Source organism: Myxocyprinus asiaticus, chromosome 37 (genome assembly GCF_019703515.2).
Source record: "Myxocyprinus asiaticus isolate MX2 ecotype Aquarium Trade chromosome 37, UBuf_Myxa_2, whole genome shotgun sequence".
NCBI classification, from domain to species: Eukaryota; Metazoa; Chordata; class Actinopteri; order Cypriniformes; family Catostomidae; genus Myxocyprinus; species Myxocyprinus asiaticus.
Genome location: NC_059380.1, coordinates 17,777,401 through 17,793,343, shown reverse-complemented (window position 1 = coordinate 17,793,343; position 15,943 = coordinate 17,777,401). Strand labels below are relative to the sequence as shown.

Sequence of the window (15,943 nt, the reverse complement as noted above, 5' to 3'; positions counted from 1 at the left end):
CATGACAGTTGTGTGAAAAATTTAGTAAATTGCATTTTCTTTGCTGTGTGCATTACTAACACAGCAGACATCAATATGAAAGCATTTGACAACCTGACATGTGCATTTGAGAGTATGACTTTAATTTTGTTGTTTGTGTTAACTGTTTTAAAAGCATGAATTTTAAATCAGAGAAATTTGTATGTAGTGTTTCGAGAAAATGAGGAAAATCAAGAAAAAATGCACTGTCTGTTTAGGACAATTACAAAGTGTTCAGATGGCTGTGTTAATTGTATTGAGAGCATTGACCTGAGTTTAGAGAAATGCGTAAAATCGATTGAGAAAAACTGTATTATGAATCACGGTCTCTCTGAGACACACAAAGTGTTCAACCTAATGTGAGCAGATCTACAGTGACTTCAATCTCAACAAAAAAAACACACACAAAAAAGAGAGAGAAATGCCATTGCTCTGCATGCCAGTCAATCAATGTCCACAATTACTGTACCATCTGTGCTTATAGTGCTGCCTTAGGTCCATACAATTTAGCAAGACTGCAATTTTTAATTTTTTTTTACAGTAAACTTCATCATCCTTCCAGAGGAAGAGCAGAAACAACTAGAAATTTAGAGGCATTTTATGAAAACAGTTGGAAAAAGGTCTTTATTATGGATTTTTATGGTAAATGTGTTATTTCAATAGTAGAGTTGTGTGTCTATAACTGAAAATGTTATAAATTCAATAGAGAACACATCTGTGGTTTTGATGTTAGTATTTAGTTTTAATAAACGCATTATCAGGAAAGAATATGTTGCTTCATTATGCAGTGATATTGAATTGTTCTGCAAAATTATATGTCTGTTTCATCAGCTGTGTGAATTGTTTGGAGAGCACTGACTATAGTTTGGAGAAATTTATAAAATCGACTGAGAAAAACTGTAAATAATAACAGAAGGTTGTTTCGATTAAAATTCAGTTTAAAAAAAAAAAAAAGGTGGTGAGGGAGCCTTTTACCCCACACTTGAGGTAAAAGGCTCCCTCACTTGGGGTAAAGTGTCCCTATGGGAGTTAAAATTGATATTGTGTAGATATAGGGGCAATAGTTACAGGGCACAATTTGTCAACTAATGCAAATAATTTTAGATGTTTTTTTTATTAACAAATTAAAATGATGCTTACTTAAAATTACTACTTCAGAAAAAAGTCAATGGTGTATAGTTACAAACAAGTGATTAGGAAAGTGCTGTGGTAGTTTTTGTTGCCATTTAGTGTTTTGGGAGAAAATAAAATCAATGGAGCCTTTTACCCCACAGAGCCATTTGCCCATTGTACCCTACCATTCAACCAGATCAAGGACTGGATTTTTCAAAAGTAATTTAGCTTGACGTCTTTGATTTATGAAATTTTGAACATGTCTTTAACAGGTCATAAAAGTATGTTTCATTCTCAAAAGTTTCAAAACCGAAAAGGCACTAAATTGTAGGAATGACCCTTTTGTCTGTGTGTGTGTGTGTGTGTGTGTGTGTGTGTGTGTGTGTTGGCAGGTTTAAGTGGTTTACGAGGACTTTTTTTTAGGTTATAACTGGTAATTACAAGGGTATTATGCTATAAATGTGTTTTATGAGGACATTTCTAGTGTCCCCCGCTTAAAAAACATACTAAATGATGTTTTATTGAAAATGTAAAAATGCAGAGAGTTTTCTGTGAGGGTTGTTTAATTTACTCTTACACAGTGTTCTCTGTAGTTACTTTTCTTTACATTTTGTGCACTTGCCTGTATGCTTATTATTGTTGTTGTTATTATTATTAATATTTTATTATTTGACTTTTTTTGTATGTAATAGATGTTTTTTTCTGCTTGTTTGTTTGTTTTTTAATGAATGCTTTGGCAACATTGTATATTGTATACGGTCATGCCAATAAAGCTAATTGGAATTGAATTGAATTGAGAGAGAGAGGGAGATGTAGTCACTTTATGAACTGCCTCCTCTCCCTTATAATAATTTACCATGGTAAGCATAGTTTCAGCCAAAATGGCTATAGCTACTATGCTATGTTACCACTGAATAAATTAATGAATATTTAAATATTTTAAAACTGTGGTGGTTAATACCATGTTAAGACATTTTTATGGTTGAATATAGGTGAACTATGGCTACCATGTTTTAGTTTAAAAAAAAGAAAAAGAAAGAAAGACAGGTTGACATAGTCCTAATGTAATGGATACTTAAAAGGTTGTCTATTGTCATGTCAACATTGTAACTTTATTCAAAAACAGCTTTCAAAGGGTTCTTATGATTATTTTCAAAGATAGACAGTGGTAAAACAGTGCGATCAAATTTCTGAATAGCTCTTAACATCTTGTTGGCACAGTATCCTGGTTATACCAAATGAAAATAAATATAATTCTGAAACATCTAGATACAAAAATTCCTATATTTTATGCATATTCATATTTTAACCAAATTTTTAAAAATGAACACCAGTGAAGTACAGCATATGTTTGTTGAATTAGGTAAAGATTTTTTTTTTCATGTTTTCTATCAGTCAGTTTATCATGTTTAGACGTCAGTAAAAACAGCAATGAAAATACTGTCATAGATTATACTGAAAATCAATTTTACATCACTGCTCTTCATTCAAAATGTAGATTAAAATGTGCTTCATGTCCAGGGTTACAAGTACATCTCAGTGTTGTCCTCAGAGAACAGTGTTGCATTGAAACATGTACCCAAATACTCCATCATGAAGTCTCTGAGGGGGAAAAAACAGTAGTTTTAGCTTATTTGCATCACAGATGCAGTTTCATTAAGAGTACAGATGCATTTTAGAGACTGCAGTCAATCTGAAAGTTCTGAAATGTGACTCAATGAAAGTACAAAGAGAACTTACATTGTTCCAAAAGCAGACTGAGGCAGAGAATCATGACAAGTGTAATACTCCTTGTGGTGGTTCCTTGGGCTGCATTGTTGTCATTGATATTAAGATGGTATTCAACGGTCTCATGTTTATGTTGGTCCATGTTTTTGCATTTTGTGCTATGATCAAATTATTATTTCATAGTTTAATCTCATGAGCAACAGTATTTTCACATAGCATAATCCTGAAAGTACATTTTTTGTTTTGTTTTCAAAGAGTTAAGTGTATGGTGAATGTTTCAATATAACAGTAACTCTTCCAAAAGGGATGAAATGGAATTTAATTATGCACTGGAAAACAGTGGATGAGATATGACTTACAGTTGTTTCTGTAAATATTGCTTGCTGGTCTCACAGGCCTGTGTCTGCTTCTCTGCAACCGTTTGGAGCTGTTTGGCAGCGATTTGTAAAGCCCCACACGACATCAACTCGTGGGCCTTCAGCGTCAAATTGTGTTCCAGGGCTCCAATCTGGTCTGAAATTATATTGAAAACTCTCCTTGGTCATAACAACTCATAATGTTTTATGTTCCTTTTTACGATGTACAAAATGCCCATAGTACCCCTCATATTGTTAGCGTTCCTCTTAACAATATGCCAAACATTCTTTGAAAAAAACAAAAAAAACAATCATAATTCCATTGGCTTATAAGGCAATGTCTAGGCAGAGTGTAACTTATCAGTTTGTTTCTTGAAGGGGCCTCGGTGATGTCAGAGTACTATTTTGGGTTATTGCTGGTAGCTGGGTACAACAAGTTGTTCACTTGCTGCTTTGTCTCAGATTTGACACTGGTGTTAAAATATGGCCTTTGTGTGAAATGTTTTTCTAGACATTACACCTATCCTGTTTTTTGAAAAGGTTTTCCAAAGCCAACTAACTTTTTCCAGCTGCTTTTTTGAGCAGAATAAAGGGTTTAACAGGATGATTTCAATCAGTGCTCGAAGCAATCTCACTCACTCTTGTGTATGCATTATTTTCATATCTCATGCATTCAGGAGTCATTTCCTCCAGTTGTTTAGTGAGCCAGGAAATCCCTTGCGAATCAAAATATTTTGGCCTTGAAACTTGTTGAATTTCATTAGAGCTGTTTGGCGGTTATCTTAGCTGTTAAGCCTTCCCCCCCCCCCCCCCCCCACACACACACACACACTTAGACCCAGCCATGATGCACAATATTAAAGGGCTAGTTCACTCATAATTAAAATCTGTCTTCATTCCCTCACCCTCATGTTGTTCCTCAGTCACCATTAATTTTCATTGCATTTGTTTCTATGATGGTTCTACCTAACCTTTTGTGCTCCACTGAAGAAAGTAAAACGGGTTTGGAATGTCATGACAGTGACTAAATAACAACAACATTTTCATTTTTGGGTGAACTAACCCTTATGTCTTAGAAAGAAAAGTAAAAAAAAAGTAAAAAAAAATAAAAAAAATGTTTGATAGGAATTATACAGTTTGTTAGCTTGCTTAATATTGTTATGATAGCCACAGTGGAGAAATCCATGTTACAAATAAGTTCTGACAATTTGTTGTTTCTTCCCAGTTTCTATGGTTACATGGGAAAACCCATCTAAGAATATCATCAGAGAGAGAGAGAGAGAGAGAGAGAGAGAGAGAGAGAGTGCTCCTTTCATGGCTGCTCTGACGAGAGGAAAAACTTTGAAGTTAATTTTTCTACCTTTCTGCAGGCTGATTTCAGCAGTGAGGTTCCCCTCCACGATTCTGTATTCTTCAATCTTGCTCTCCAGAAAGGTGATGTTACTATTCAAAAAAGCCTGTGATAAAACAAAAAGTTCATTAATGGGGTGAGGTTTGGCCATGGATGTTAACACTAAGTTATTAAGGAGTGGCTGTGAGATCTCGCAAGTGTGTGAGGGAACACCACCACCTCCAAAGGACAAAAATGTCAGAGTATTGCACATACCACATGACCACAAAAATCAAGACATCCCAGAGTAAAATACATTGCTCAAAAGTAGCTATTTCATTGTTTAGGAGATGATTTAGGAGATGTTCTCAGTTATAAAATTTGACAGAAATTAGTCTATTGTTGACATATAGTAAGAGTACAGAGCTATAAAAATGTTTTGGTCTTGGAAGAATGTTCTAAGAAATGTTTGAGTTCACATTTCATAGTTCAGATTGACTTTTAAATTCAGACTTTGGTATCTTGGCAAATCTGAGCACAGTTTGTAACATGGTTGAAATTTCCAGAGGAGACACATGAGGAGAAAAGTCTGAAAAGCAGAAGACTTCAGCAAATGCCTCCAGTTGCTCTCTATTTTATCGTATTGCTATGACAGTTATTAAAAAATCACATTTGCTAGTTTTTGTTCCTATAAGAGAACCTCTCTTTATTCAACACAATGCCCTCAAGTAAAGGGAAATATTGTGGAAGAAACATTATGAACTACAGGAACAATGTGAGCATTATCATAACAGTTTTTCCAGGAAGATAATTGATTGATATCCTTCCCTCTCAGTGGGAGAGAGCGGCTTTTAATGTTAGGACCATTTGATTTGACATACATTTGCATAACTTTTTGGGTTTTTATTTTTATTTTTTTATGTAAAACAAAGCCAGTTACATGCCTTAGATGCTGGACATTGGGACAATGAGTCTGTATGTCATTATAACCCCACAATCTTTTAATTGTACTGAATCTTTAAGAAAAGTAAAAATAGTGGGAGTTCTTTGTGTGCATATCTGAGTGGTCTTTACCCAAACATGGTGAACAAGAAGTAGCAAAACTCACATTTTCCTGGAGGCTGGACTCAAGAGACTCGTTGAGTAATCGCAATTGTTCCTTGTACTGGTCGATTTGATTCTGTAAGAAAGTCTGATTCCTCCATCCCTGTCTTACCAGCTCCTCCTGGGCTCTTCGGTCTTTGGTCCAGATTACCTTTTCCCCTTCAAGCCTCTCCGTGAGAGCTTGCATCTCTGTGCGACATTGGGTGGCTCCTTTCATCTCGGGTGAGGTGGCCCATACAACAATAATGATAAGGGAGATGATTGACCACAAGGCCAGGCAGGCAATCACAATGTTTCGCGTAGTCTGGGATGATTTTGAGCTTGCCATCCTGATAGGAACGTAGTTGAAAGAAAAACAGACCTCTGTTAGATGCAATGATGCTCTCAGTTAGGAGATAAGTCCAGGTGGAGTGGGTTGATGGGTGTGTGGTCTGCTGCTGTATGTTTGCTCGTGAGAGAGTGAGGTGGTGACAGGAGACTCCCTGGAAGTAAAAATTAAATTTTTAAAGCCTGGGCTTTCCCTCAAAATTCAGGAAAAGTGAGTGGCTTTGCTCCTGTTGATGGGGCCTGCTTGTCCTCAGTCCTGTTCCTCAGCCCGTTAATCACACAGCTTGCTGCAATGTGACGCCTCAACTATATCCTCAGCAGTATTGGGGAAACCAAAAGTTACCTCCCTCCTGTTTTCACTGCAAGAGTCTGTTTCAGTTTCCATTCCTCAGTTTGGGGAGTGTCTAGGCAGAGGTCCTGGCTGCTGTGAGAGTTTGGTACTTCTGCTATGTCTTATTTTAAACATTTTTAAGAGCCTCGGTGCAGAGGCAACTCAGTGTTTCCTGAATCTTTGCCAGGCACACTGTGTCCATGCCCCTTGCAGCTATGCAAACACACATTTACACTCACACAGTAGCTTTTAAGAGGAAAGGGAGGATTGACAGAATCCATTAGACCAACCTCTCAAAAAGAACTGAAAATCTTGGATTTCAGTGCTCATCCATCCGTCTCTATATAGATTATATCTGTCACTCACTAAGTAGATGGACAGGTATAGTAACCTAGATACTCATATACAGCTGTCCCATAAAGCCCTTACCTATAGTTCAAGCGTCCTCTACTGGTTCAAGAGCGGCACTTCTGAGCAGTATGCTGCTGGTTTGAGTTGGAACAGAGCTTCGAAATTCTGCTGCTCATTGATTGATGACTCATAAGTGGGGGGTGATTACATAATGATGAAGGGTGTTGGCTGTTTCCATGGGCAGCGGCCCCCCTGAAATGGATTCTTGTATTTGAATTGTGACATTTTGCAATATTCTTGTGCATTTTGTAATAGATTTTTCTGAATTGGCAAGATTACCAGCATTGCAGATGGTTTTGCACAGTTCTGATGGTGTAAGATCATCAACTTTTTATACATATAAAAATAAAAAATGAAAAAATAAAAAAATGAAATAATTCTCATGCACATTTATTGGTTTACTCAGTTCTGTAGTTTGATAATTATTGACCAGCAAACATTGAATTTTTCTTATTAACAAAGTATGTTTCGCAAAGTACAATGAAGTAAAAAATGTAAGATGAAAATGTGAGTAGTGCTTCCCCAAGCAGTTCATAGGGTGTTCTGGGTGGTATCTAGGGCATTGCTGTGTGGTTGCAACGGTGTTGTGGGTGATTTCTTGGACATTGCTAGTTGGTTGCTATGATGTTCTGGGTGGTTGCTAGGTGATTGTTTACTGGCCCACATCAAAAGAGTCCAAGTCTCTATATAAGGGTCAGAAATTAAGCGGAGCTTGAGGCAAAAAACAACAACAAAAAAAAACAAAAAGCCACCAAAATCACAAAAAAGTTTCCTCAAAATTCAAAATAGGGGCAAAAAAAAAAACTTGTTTGTTGATGTAACATCTGATTTTTGTAACACCTGATTTTGTTCTTAATAGTCTATAATAAAATGGATGAGAGACAGTTTAGTTTTAAATGGTTAGATAAAAATATGCTCTCATAATGCCCCTGAAAATCAAATCAAGGGGCAAATATAGGCTCTTCCTCCAAAAGTACATTTCTGACACTGCTCTATATTATTTTCTGGTCCCTACACCCTAAATTTGGCTCGGGTTCCTCCATCAATGTAAGATTCTGGTATTTTTTGAGCATTTTATTATCCACCAGGCGAAAACTTAAGAAGTATGAAAAACAAACAAACAAAAGTAACAGCACATATCTCCTCAACATCTCCTCGATAAGGAAAAAAAGAACTTTTTACATTTTACTGAAGTAAAGGGACATTATAAATATTTGCTCTGCTCTGCCTCACAAATTACATTCTAGAATCAAGATGAGACAAAGTCACATCATATTTGTGACTTTTCTAGGCAGGTTCATAACTATAGATTCAACCCAGAGTGAGTTTACACACCCAGACATACACATCCTTTCCTGTTCACATTTATTTATAATGTTCTATAAATAATTATAAAGTGTAGGAGATGAGAAAAATGACAGCTAGAGTGCTTTATTTAAGTTCACAGAAGGAGATACAGAGAAGGCAGAAAGCAGTACTGGGACATAGGTTGAGTGTGTTTGTATCTCTCAGTGTTTGTTTGAAAATGTTCATGTATTCATGTATTTTTATGTATTACCCCAATGTATAGATAAAATAATCACAGGTACCACATAAAACAGGCCAGACTCTTTATACTGAAATGTGCAGTTGCAGGAAAAGGAATGTGAATGACCTGTATTTCTGCATAAATTGGTCTTAACATTTTGAGTCTTGTACAATTTTTAAGTTTTGTAAAGAAGAATGGTGCTGAATTCTTACTTACTATCTTGTTCACAATTACAGGAAACGTTTGTTAAAGGTTATTGCTGCCAATGGAGGGTCAGCTTCACGTTAAATCCAAGAATTCACATACTGTACTTTGACCACCCTGCATTGTGAATGTTTACACAGTGTGTTCATGTTTGTGTGCTATCTGGTATAAGCAGACTGTTTGTCTATTGGCGTGACAGAGTTGAAGTCTTATTCATTTATGCAGAAATCTATGGTAAATCTGTTTGTGTGAGTGGATGTGACTACTAAAGAGCTTTGAAAACTTTCAATTTTAACAAGTGGTTCGTGGGGTTTGATGATTTAAAAAAAGAAAATATGCTGAAGGCAACATCCATTGTTTGATGTACTGTACCATTACATAATTAATCAACATGATTAATTCTGATTTCAGATTCTCATCAGACTACAGATGAGTTTCTGAATCTGTCATAAAGTCTAATCTGTGCATGTATATTACAATGTATAAGAACTTCTGTTCACAAAACACAAGGAAACCTGGTAGAGGTGGATAATGACATGTGGGCTGCACCTCCCTCCAGTGGTTTAATTACTCATAAGAGACTCTTGTTAGATGTATTGTTCTGTGACTGTTAGGACTGACAATCCACAGTCCTACAGGAAGAGGCATCATACAGACAGCCAAACTTCAACAGCTCGGGCCAATTTGAACTTGCATAGATCATAACAATGGCTCTTCAAGCAAGCTGCAACATAAAACTGTTTTCATTTCTGTATCTTGCACTGCACTGTAAGTGTTTTGAACTTGCAATTTCTTTTTTCTATTTTAAGTTCGTTATTTGAGGTTTAATTCAACATTGCTGGTTTAATTAGACTTTAACTTTGCTGTCATTAAACATAGGCCTATTATGTATCTTTTAAGCATTATATAAAAGAACTAAGACATTATATAAAATTGTTTAAGGAAAACATGGAAAGTTGTGATTATTTAACTTTCTTTTTCCTCAGCGTTTCCACTTTAACTATATACTGTGCATATAATTTCAGGCTTTTTATTGGAGACCTCAATGAACCTCTCTGTACAACAGGGACAAAATGTCACTCTGAGCTGTCCACTAAGGCCGAACAGCAGCATGGGGGTTTTGAGCTGGTACAAACAGGCCCCTGGGCAGGGCCCACGCTTGATCCTGTCCTACAGTTTGACCAACACTTCACACATGCGCTATGGCACTGGACTGAACCAGAGCAGATATGCAGTCTTCAAAAGGAATGCTTTAAATCCTCATCACCAATTGCAAATCATCATGACCTTGGAAAATGACACTGGCATTTATTATTGTGCGTTTGCACACAAAAATCAGACACAAGATTTTTATTAAGCAAGCAAATCTTTTAAGAGGACTTTGTTACATATAGGATTTGAGATTATTGTAAGTCATAAAAAATGACACATTATTGTATAGTTTCCTATAATGCATTGTTTCTACATTCAGAAATGCATGGATGGTAGTGTTTGTAGTGAATAAATAAACATTCTGTCTGCATTAATATACTACACAATTTACCATCAGTAACATTTCATGAAAGCTGTCTTTGTAATGTTGAAATATTTCTGTCTTGCACTGCACAACCTAAAAACTTCGGTCTAACTGGATTAGTTGGTTCCCAAGAGATCTGTGCAGAAGTGTGATAGAATGTGCATCTGTCTCTGCCACTAAACCAACGGCTCTTTCCTGTTATGATGTCCCTTTTAACCGAATAACAGCCAAATACCACATGTTTTAACAGACAAAAATACTGTACATCACATCAAAGACAACAAATGTTATCTTATCAGCTCATCATGCAAAAATAAAATATTAAAACATTGAATAAACAGAACTTTCAGACTTTATCTGTTTTTGCACTTCAGAAAACATGATTGCCCATGATTTAAAGATTGAGGTACAATAAAAGAAGTGAAGCATTTATGATGTGCTAGTATCATTTCAGTGATGAGAAGTTGTCTTTGGAAATATATTTATATAATTTATCAGAAGTCGAAACAACAATGTACTTGGATCTTCTGTTAAGAAAAAGAAGAAAGCCTGTCAGTCACATATGTGGCATGATCTATGAAATATCAGTGATTCTGGCTGATTTTCAAATGCAAAAGACTCCAAAGGTGCATTTATCATTTTCTGTTTTAAAAACAGCAGAAAAAAGCATACAGCTTGCCCGCATCATAAGTGTACAAACACGATGCCTTGATATGGTCAAACCTGGTGTCACATTAAGGCCAATGTACAAGAAAACAATACACTTGTATTGTCTAAAACCTTATTAATTTTGCCATCTGAAGGATTCAGCTAGTGGTTGGTTGCCTTTAAATGTTTGTACAGAAGGAACACCTGCACATGGCACAGGAGCACATGGGACATTCTCGCATTAACCGTCAACTTCTGTGTCAGCTCTAGACCTAACTAAGCTTCAGTGGCTCTAGAGGGAAATCATATTGCAGCCAGCATTTGTCAAAATAAAACAGAAAAGATACATAAGGAAGCTACAGTACATGAAAGAGAGCAGAAATGAATAAGATTAACAGAAGGGGAATGGATTTGCTTATCACCTCTCTGCTTCTGCTTGGGTAAGATTTCAAAGATAAAAGCCAATAGAGTTAATTAATGTCTCATTTTATTATGTCGCTCACTGCAGGTCTCTTACAGCATTGTAATTGGTGAAAAGGACCAAATTAACCTGATGTTTAGTAGAGGTCTTCGACTTATTGTGGAAGGTAAGAGGTGCTTTTAGTATTAACATTTCCTTTAATTTAAAATTAAAAGTTAATTTAAACTTACAAGTTAGAAATATCCATCTGTTGTTGGGACTAAATCTTAAATATTCAAACATGGGGTTTTAATATAATATTTCGAAAGTTCTAATAAAATGAGCCAGTTAGGGATCCTTGGGCCTGAGGGTCCCAGTGATCACTTTGTATGTGTCTAGGGGTCAGCTTGCAATAACAGCAGAGGGCTCTGGATTTCTGCTGCCTTTGGCAGTCTTGGGCTGCACAGCCTGAGGCTTTGGACCCTGACAGTTCAAGTCCTCGGAGCACTGGCCCTATTGGCCCTATCTATAATCTAGCCCTGGCTGTTGTATATATTTTTACACAAGAATCTCTGTGGAATGACTTTGTAGTTTCGAAATTTGAAGCAGTGCTTGAAGTTCACTTTCTTAAAGGAATAGTTCACCCCAATATTAAATTTCTCTTATCATTTACTCACCCTTGTGCCATCCCAGATGTGAATGACTTTCTTTCACCTGCTGAACTCAAGTTAAGATTTACAGAAGAATTTCGCAGCTGTTTTGGTCCATACAACGTAAGTGAATGGGAGCCAAAATTATGAAGTTCCAAAAATCACATGAAGAAAACATAAAAGTAATCCATAAGACTCCAGTGGTTTATTCAGTGTCTTCAGAAGCGATATGATAGGTATGGGTGATAAACAGATCAATATTTAAGTTCTTTTTTAACTATAAATTCTCCCTGCTCAGTCAATCTCCACTTTAACTTTCTCTTTCACATTCTTCTTCTTGTGTTTTTGGTGATTCACATTCTTCATGCATATCGCCCCATACTGGGAATAGAGAAGAATTTCTAGCAAAATAGGACTTAACCCTTGTTACTCAGAGATCCTTAGAGGACAAAAATGTCCACGTCAAAAAACTGCCATAATAATATTATGTATTAATATTATTTTCCACTTTCAATTAGTTAATTTTTATAACCAACATCAGTCCTGATCATAACTATCATATATTCATTTATTTTCAACCCTTTAAATGCCAGTTTGTTCATATAATGCCACTGTTGTTTTTTATGAAAAAAACAGAGAAAATGAATTATTTTACATATACTAAATGCTAAGGGGCATTTTTATTTTTGTGTATTATCACAGTCTGGGATATGTCAATGATTAGCAACAACATTGATTTTGATGCATTATTATTTTTTTGTGCAGTATCAGATTTAAAAAAAACAAAACTCACACTCAGTACCTTAGAGGACAAAAATGTCCACGTCAAAAAACTGCCATAAAACTATTACATATTAATGTTATTTTCCACTTTCACTGACTTAGATTTTTTAACCAACATCAGTCCTGATCATAACTACCAAATATTCATTCATTTTCAGGATTATAACCCTTTAAATGCCAATTTGTTTACATAATGCCACTGTTGTTTTTTACACACACACACACACACACACACACACACACACACACACACACACACACACACAAACACACACACACACACACACATTTCTCAATACACACATACAAAACACACTCTGATATCCATACCAACACACCCAGACAATTTAGCTGCATCATTTATTCAATTGGCCTGCAGTGCTCTATAATACAGCAAATAGAAAATAGGAAAAAGCATGTATTTGCTCCATAGGCTAAACATGAGAAAAATGGCGCCATCTGATGGAAAATATTAAACATTTAAATTTTGAAGCCAGGGCTCCGGAATGAAAGCATAACATCATAGAATTCATGATTTTATTCTTTAATGGAACTGGGATCAAATATTATAGTTTTAATGGGTTTCAATGGGGACATTTTTTGTGCTTAAGGTACTGAGTGTAATATTTTGTGTACACAGTGTATTATAGATGTATTACAGGAACTGATGTTGAAATAACAAAATTCCCCAAAAAATACACACCTTTGGAAAAATTTATGCCGCTGGCATTAACACAGCCAAAATGATCGAAAAAACAAAAATGAAAAAGACAAAAATATCCCAAAGGTCGCACAAGGGTTAGATATTGATCTGTTTCTCACCCACACCTATCATATTTTCTTCTATCATTGCTTATGAAGATATGGATTAAAACACTGGAATCCAATGAATTACTTTTATGATGCCTTTATGTGCTTTTTGGAGCATCAGAGTTTTGGCACCCATTCACTTGCATTGTATGGACCTACAGAGTAAAATATTCTTCTAATTTTTGGGTGAACTTTCCCTTTAATAGAGAGACTAGATGGATTAAAAGGTACAAAACGTACAAGACTGTTTACATATTGTTTTTCATGAGGGCATGAACTACAATCCCATGACATGATCAAATTAAAAACGATGGAAAAATATAAAACTATTGATTTAATATTGTTGATAAACAATGTGTTTTAATTTTACTGCAAAATATTTAGGTATATACAAGTATAGAAGTAGTTTGAGAGTGTAGGAAGACCTACTTGATTTCGTCATTCACAGTACATCATGTGAGTGGGCGGTCGCTGCAGTGCTTCTTTGGCGCACTTTGTTGGCTGCAATTCTCTGATTGGTGGAGCGCTTCTCTTCAGGATCATGGATAAAGTAGCTCTTCACCAAAAAATTCTGCTATTAAACACGATTTCTAAAACATTAACTTAAAATAAAGTGGACTGATTGCTTTATACGGAGCATATACCATCGATTAACAACCTCAGAACTCATGGTAGGTCTGTCTTTAAAGGTTTATAAGTAATCATTAAAAAAAGTTACCTATATGGAAACGGAAATTAGTGGATTTTGCCTATTCGGAACCCGACTGTTGCGCTCTACTGTTGTTCATTCCCTCATGAAAGACTATAAGTCTTGTACCTTTGTCTTTTTATCTAATTTTCAAATACATTTAGCTTCAAATCAAAGAGTGATTCAATGTTGTGATTCACATCGGAACTGGTATGTTTGTTTGTTTCATGGCTTAGAACTCTTTTATGAAGGATTGTATGAAAACCATAAAAATAAATGGTAAATATATACTTCCAGGAATAAAGAAAGCTGAAAAAGTGCTGTCACAAAAAAACAAGTGAGGTGTGATTGGTGGTTTAACATGTCAATCAGAAAGTCCCTATATATTTGAATGAAAGGTTCTTGGCTAGAATGAGATCAAATATGCAGATTTCAGTATTTCTCAGAGCAACAGGCCTCACTGTCTTGTGGAGAGAAGAGGGGATAGAAGAAAGTACCAGCAGTTTATAAGAGCTGTCGGTACGCAAGAATAATTCATAATACTGTCAAAAGCATTGTACATACCATATACCGGTGAGTACCGGCCCACTATGAGCACTTATTTGTAGTGAGTATATAAGTGTAATTTTGCTCCTGGTTGTTTATTTTTTACTCTTCATGAGATCTTGACAACTGTTTTTCAGTTCCACATGATATTATTGATCATCCGGTGTCTCCAAAGGTGCACCTTCTTCTACCTGTCAGAGTTCAGAGGAAGCGCTCTGAGACAGTCACGCTTGCATGTGTCATTACTGGATTACAGTCCAAAGCAGTGAGGATCACATGGATGGTAAATGGAGCAACAGGCCCCAAAAAACACTTCAGTACTCCACAAGTGCACAGAGAGCCTGGAGGTACATTTTCTGCTGTGGGACTGTACTCAGTTCTTGCTCATAAATGGAAACGTGAGAATATGTATAGGTGTGAGGTAACATACAGAGGAGCCTTTCACGATGATAAGGCACAGTCTTCTCTCTGCAATCCTCCTGAAGGATTTTAATTTTTAATTTTTATTTCCTGAGCTAGAGACTTTCTGTATTGCCATGAGATCCTTGTACTGACTGTTGAGCTGAACACAGAGCATCTGAATATGTGTTGTCACAGATCAACAGTTGAGAACTAATCTCACCAAAAAATAAAAAAATAAAAATAAAAAACATGTCCAAGTCATGGAAATAATGTAATCGAAGTAAATATATTCTTTCTTTTGATTCTGAGGTGAAATGTCACTAGATATATTCATGACAGGGTTTGTAAGATTTGCTTCGACCTGTTATGTATGTAACACAGCCCTGCCAGTAGATGAAACATTGTGTTTTACATCTCATTAAGCTCAACTTTGTTAAATAGTGCTGTGCCATCCTTTTTTAAACGTATGTTATTTAGATTTTTGGCTGCACCTTCTCTTTTATTGGTTGACCTTCTGCTTTTATGTGTATGATACAAACAAGAGATGACTGCTTATTATTGAATAAACAAGCTAAATCTTCCCACTTGTAAAACATGTGACAGTAACTGTACACAAAATAAAAATGTACTTTACAACATAGGTTAAATCTTCCCAATTGTAATAACATGTCACAGTAACAGTATCACAAAATACATATGTAATCTGTAAGATAACTTATTATAATTTTAGTTCATTAGTTTATTTTATTTAGGCATCAATGTAAAGTTGATGTGCAGAAATTGAAACTAAATTACCACAAGAGGGCACTCAAGGTTTAATGTAAGACCTGTTTACTGATCGCCTTCGTAAAAAGTCAAGAGGAGGGCAGTATGTTGAAAGACTTTTATTTATTTATTTATTTTTTAACTGTTCAGGCAAATACATACTCAATAATCAATTCCTCTGTTGACTCCAATTACAAAGATATTCTTAAAGAAATATACCGGGTTCAATACAAGTTAAGCTCAATTGACTGCATTTGTGGCAAAATGTTGATTACCACAAAAAAA

The 15,943-nt window shown here is 35.7% G+C and overlaps 2 protein-coding genes across 2 annotated transcripts; one reads left to right on the top strand and one right to left on the bottom strand.

The window, feature by feature from the left end:
- Positions 1 to 2,208: 2,208 nt before the first annotated feature.
- si:ch211-1a19.3 (uncharacterized) lies at positions 2,209 to 6,429 on the bottom strand. Its single transcript, XM_051676282.1, has 5 exons — positions 5,654 to 6,429; positions 4,576 to 4,672; positions 3,219 to 3,372; positions 2,872 to 3,017; positions 2,209 to 2,733 (listed from the first exon to the last, which is right to left on the bottom strand). Coding segments are annotated over exons 1-5 (723 nt in total). The 5' UTR covers positions 5,978 to 6,429; the 3' UTR covers positions 2,209 to 2,731.
- A 4,394-nt stretch (positions 6,430 to 10,823) lies between these two features.
- Positions 10,824 to 15,497, top strand: si:ch211-1a19.2 (uncharacterized protein LOC100142650 homolog). Its single transcript, XM_051676284.1, has 3 exons — positions 10,824 to 11,054; positions 11,134 to 11,201; positions 14,629 to 15,497. Exons 1-3 carry the CDS (start codon positions 10,996 to 10,998, stop codon positions 14,982 to 14,984), a joined length of 483 nt encoding a protein of 160 aa, XP_051532244.1. The 5' UTR covers positions 10,824 to 10,995; the 3' UTR covers positions 14,985 to 15,497.
- The last annotated feature ends 446 nt before the right edge of the window (positions 15,498 to 15,943 follow it).

Coding starts and splice junctions, on each gene's coding strand:
- si:ch211-1a19.3 (XM_051676282.1), bottom strand. CDS start 5,977: ATGGCAAGCTCAAAATCATCCCAGACTACGCGAAACATTGTGATTGCC. Junction 3,373..4,575: donor TGAAATCAGCCTGCAGAAAG/GTAGAAAAATTA, acceptor ATATAATTTCAG/ACCAGATTGGAGCCCTGGAA. Junction 3,018..3,218: donor CAATATTTACAGAAACAACT/GTAAGTCATATC, acceptor ATTTGATCATAG/CACAAAATGCAAAAACATGG.
- si:ch211-1a19.2 (XM_051676284.1), top strand. CDS start 10,996: ATGAATAAGATTAACAGAAGGGGAATGGATTTGCTTATCACCTCTCTG. Junction 11,055..11,133: donor ACCTCTCTGCTTCTGCTTGG/GTAAGATTTCAA, acceptor GGTCTCTTACAG/CATTGTAATTGGTGAAAAGG. Junction 11,202..14,628: donor TCTTCGACTTATTGTGGAAG/GTAAGAGGTGCT, acceptor ACTGTTTTTCAG/TTCCACATGATATTATTGAT.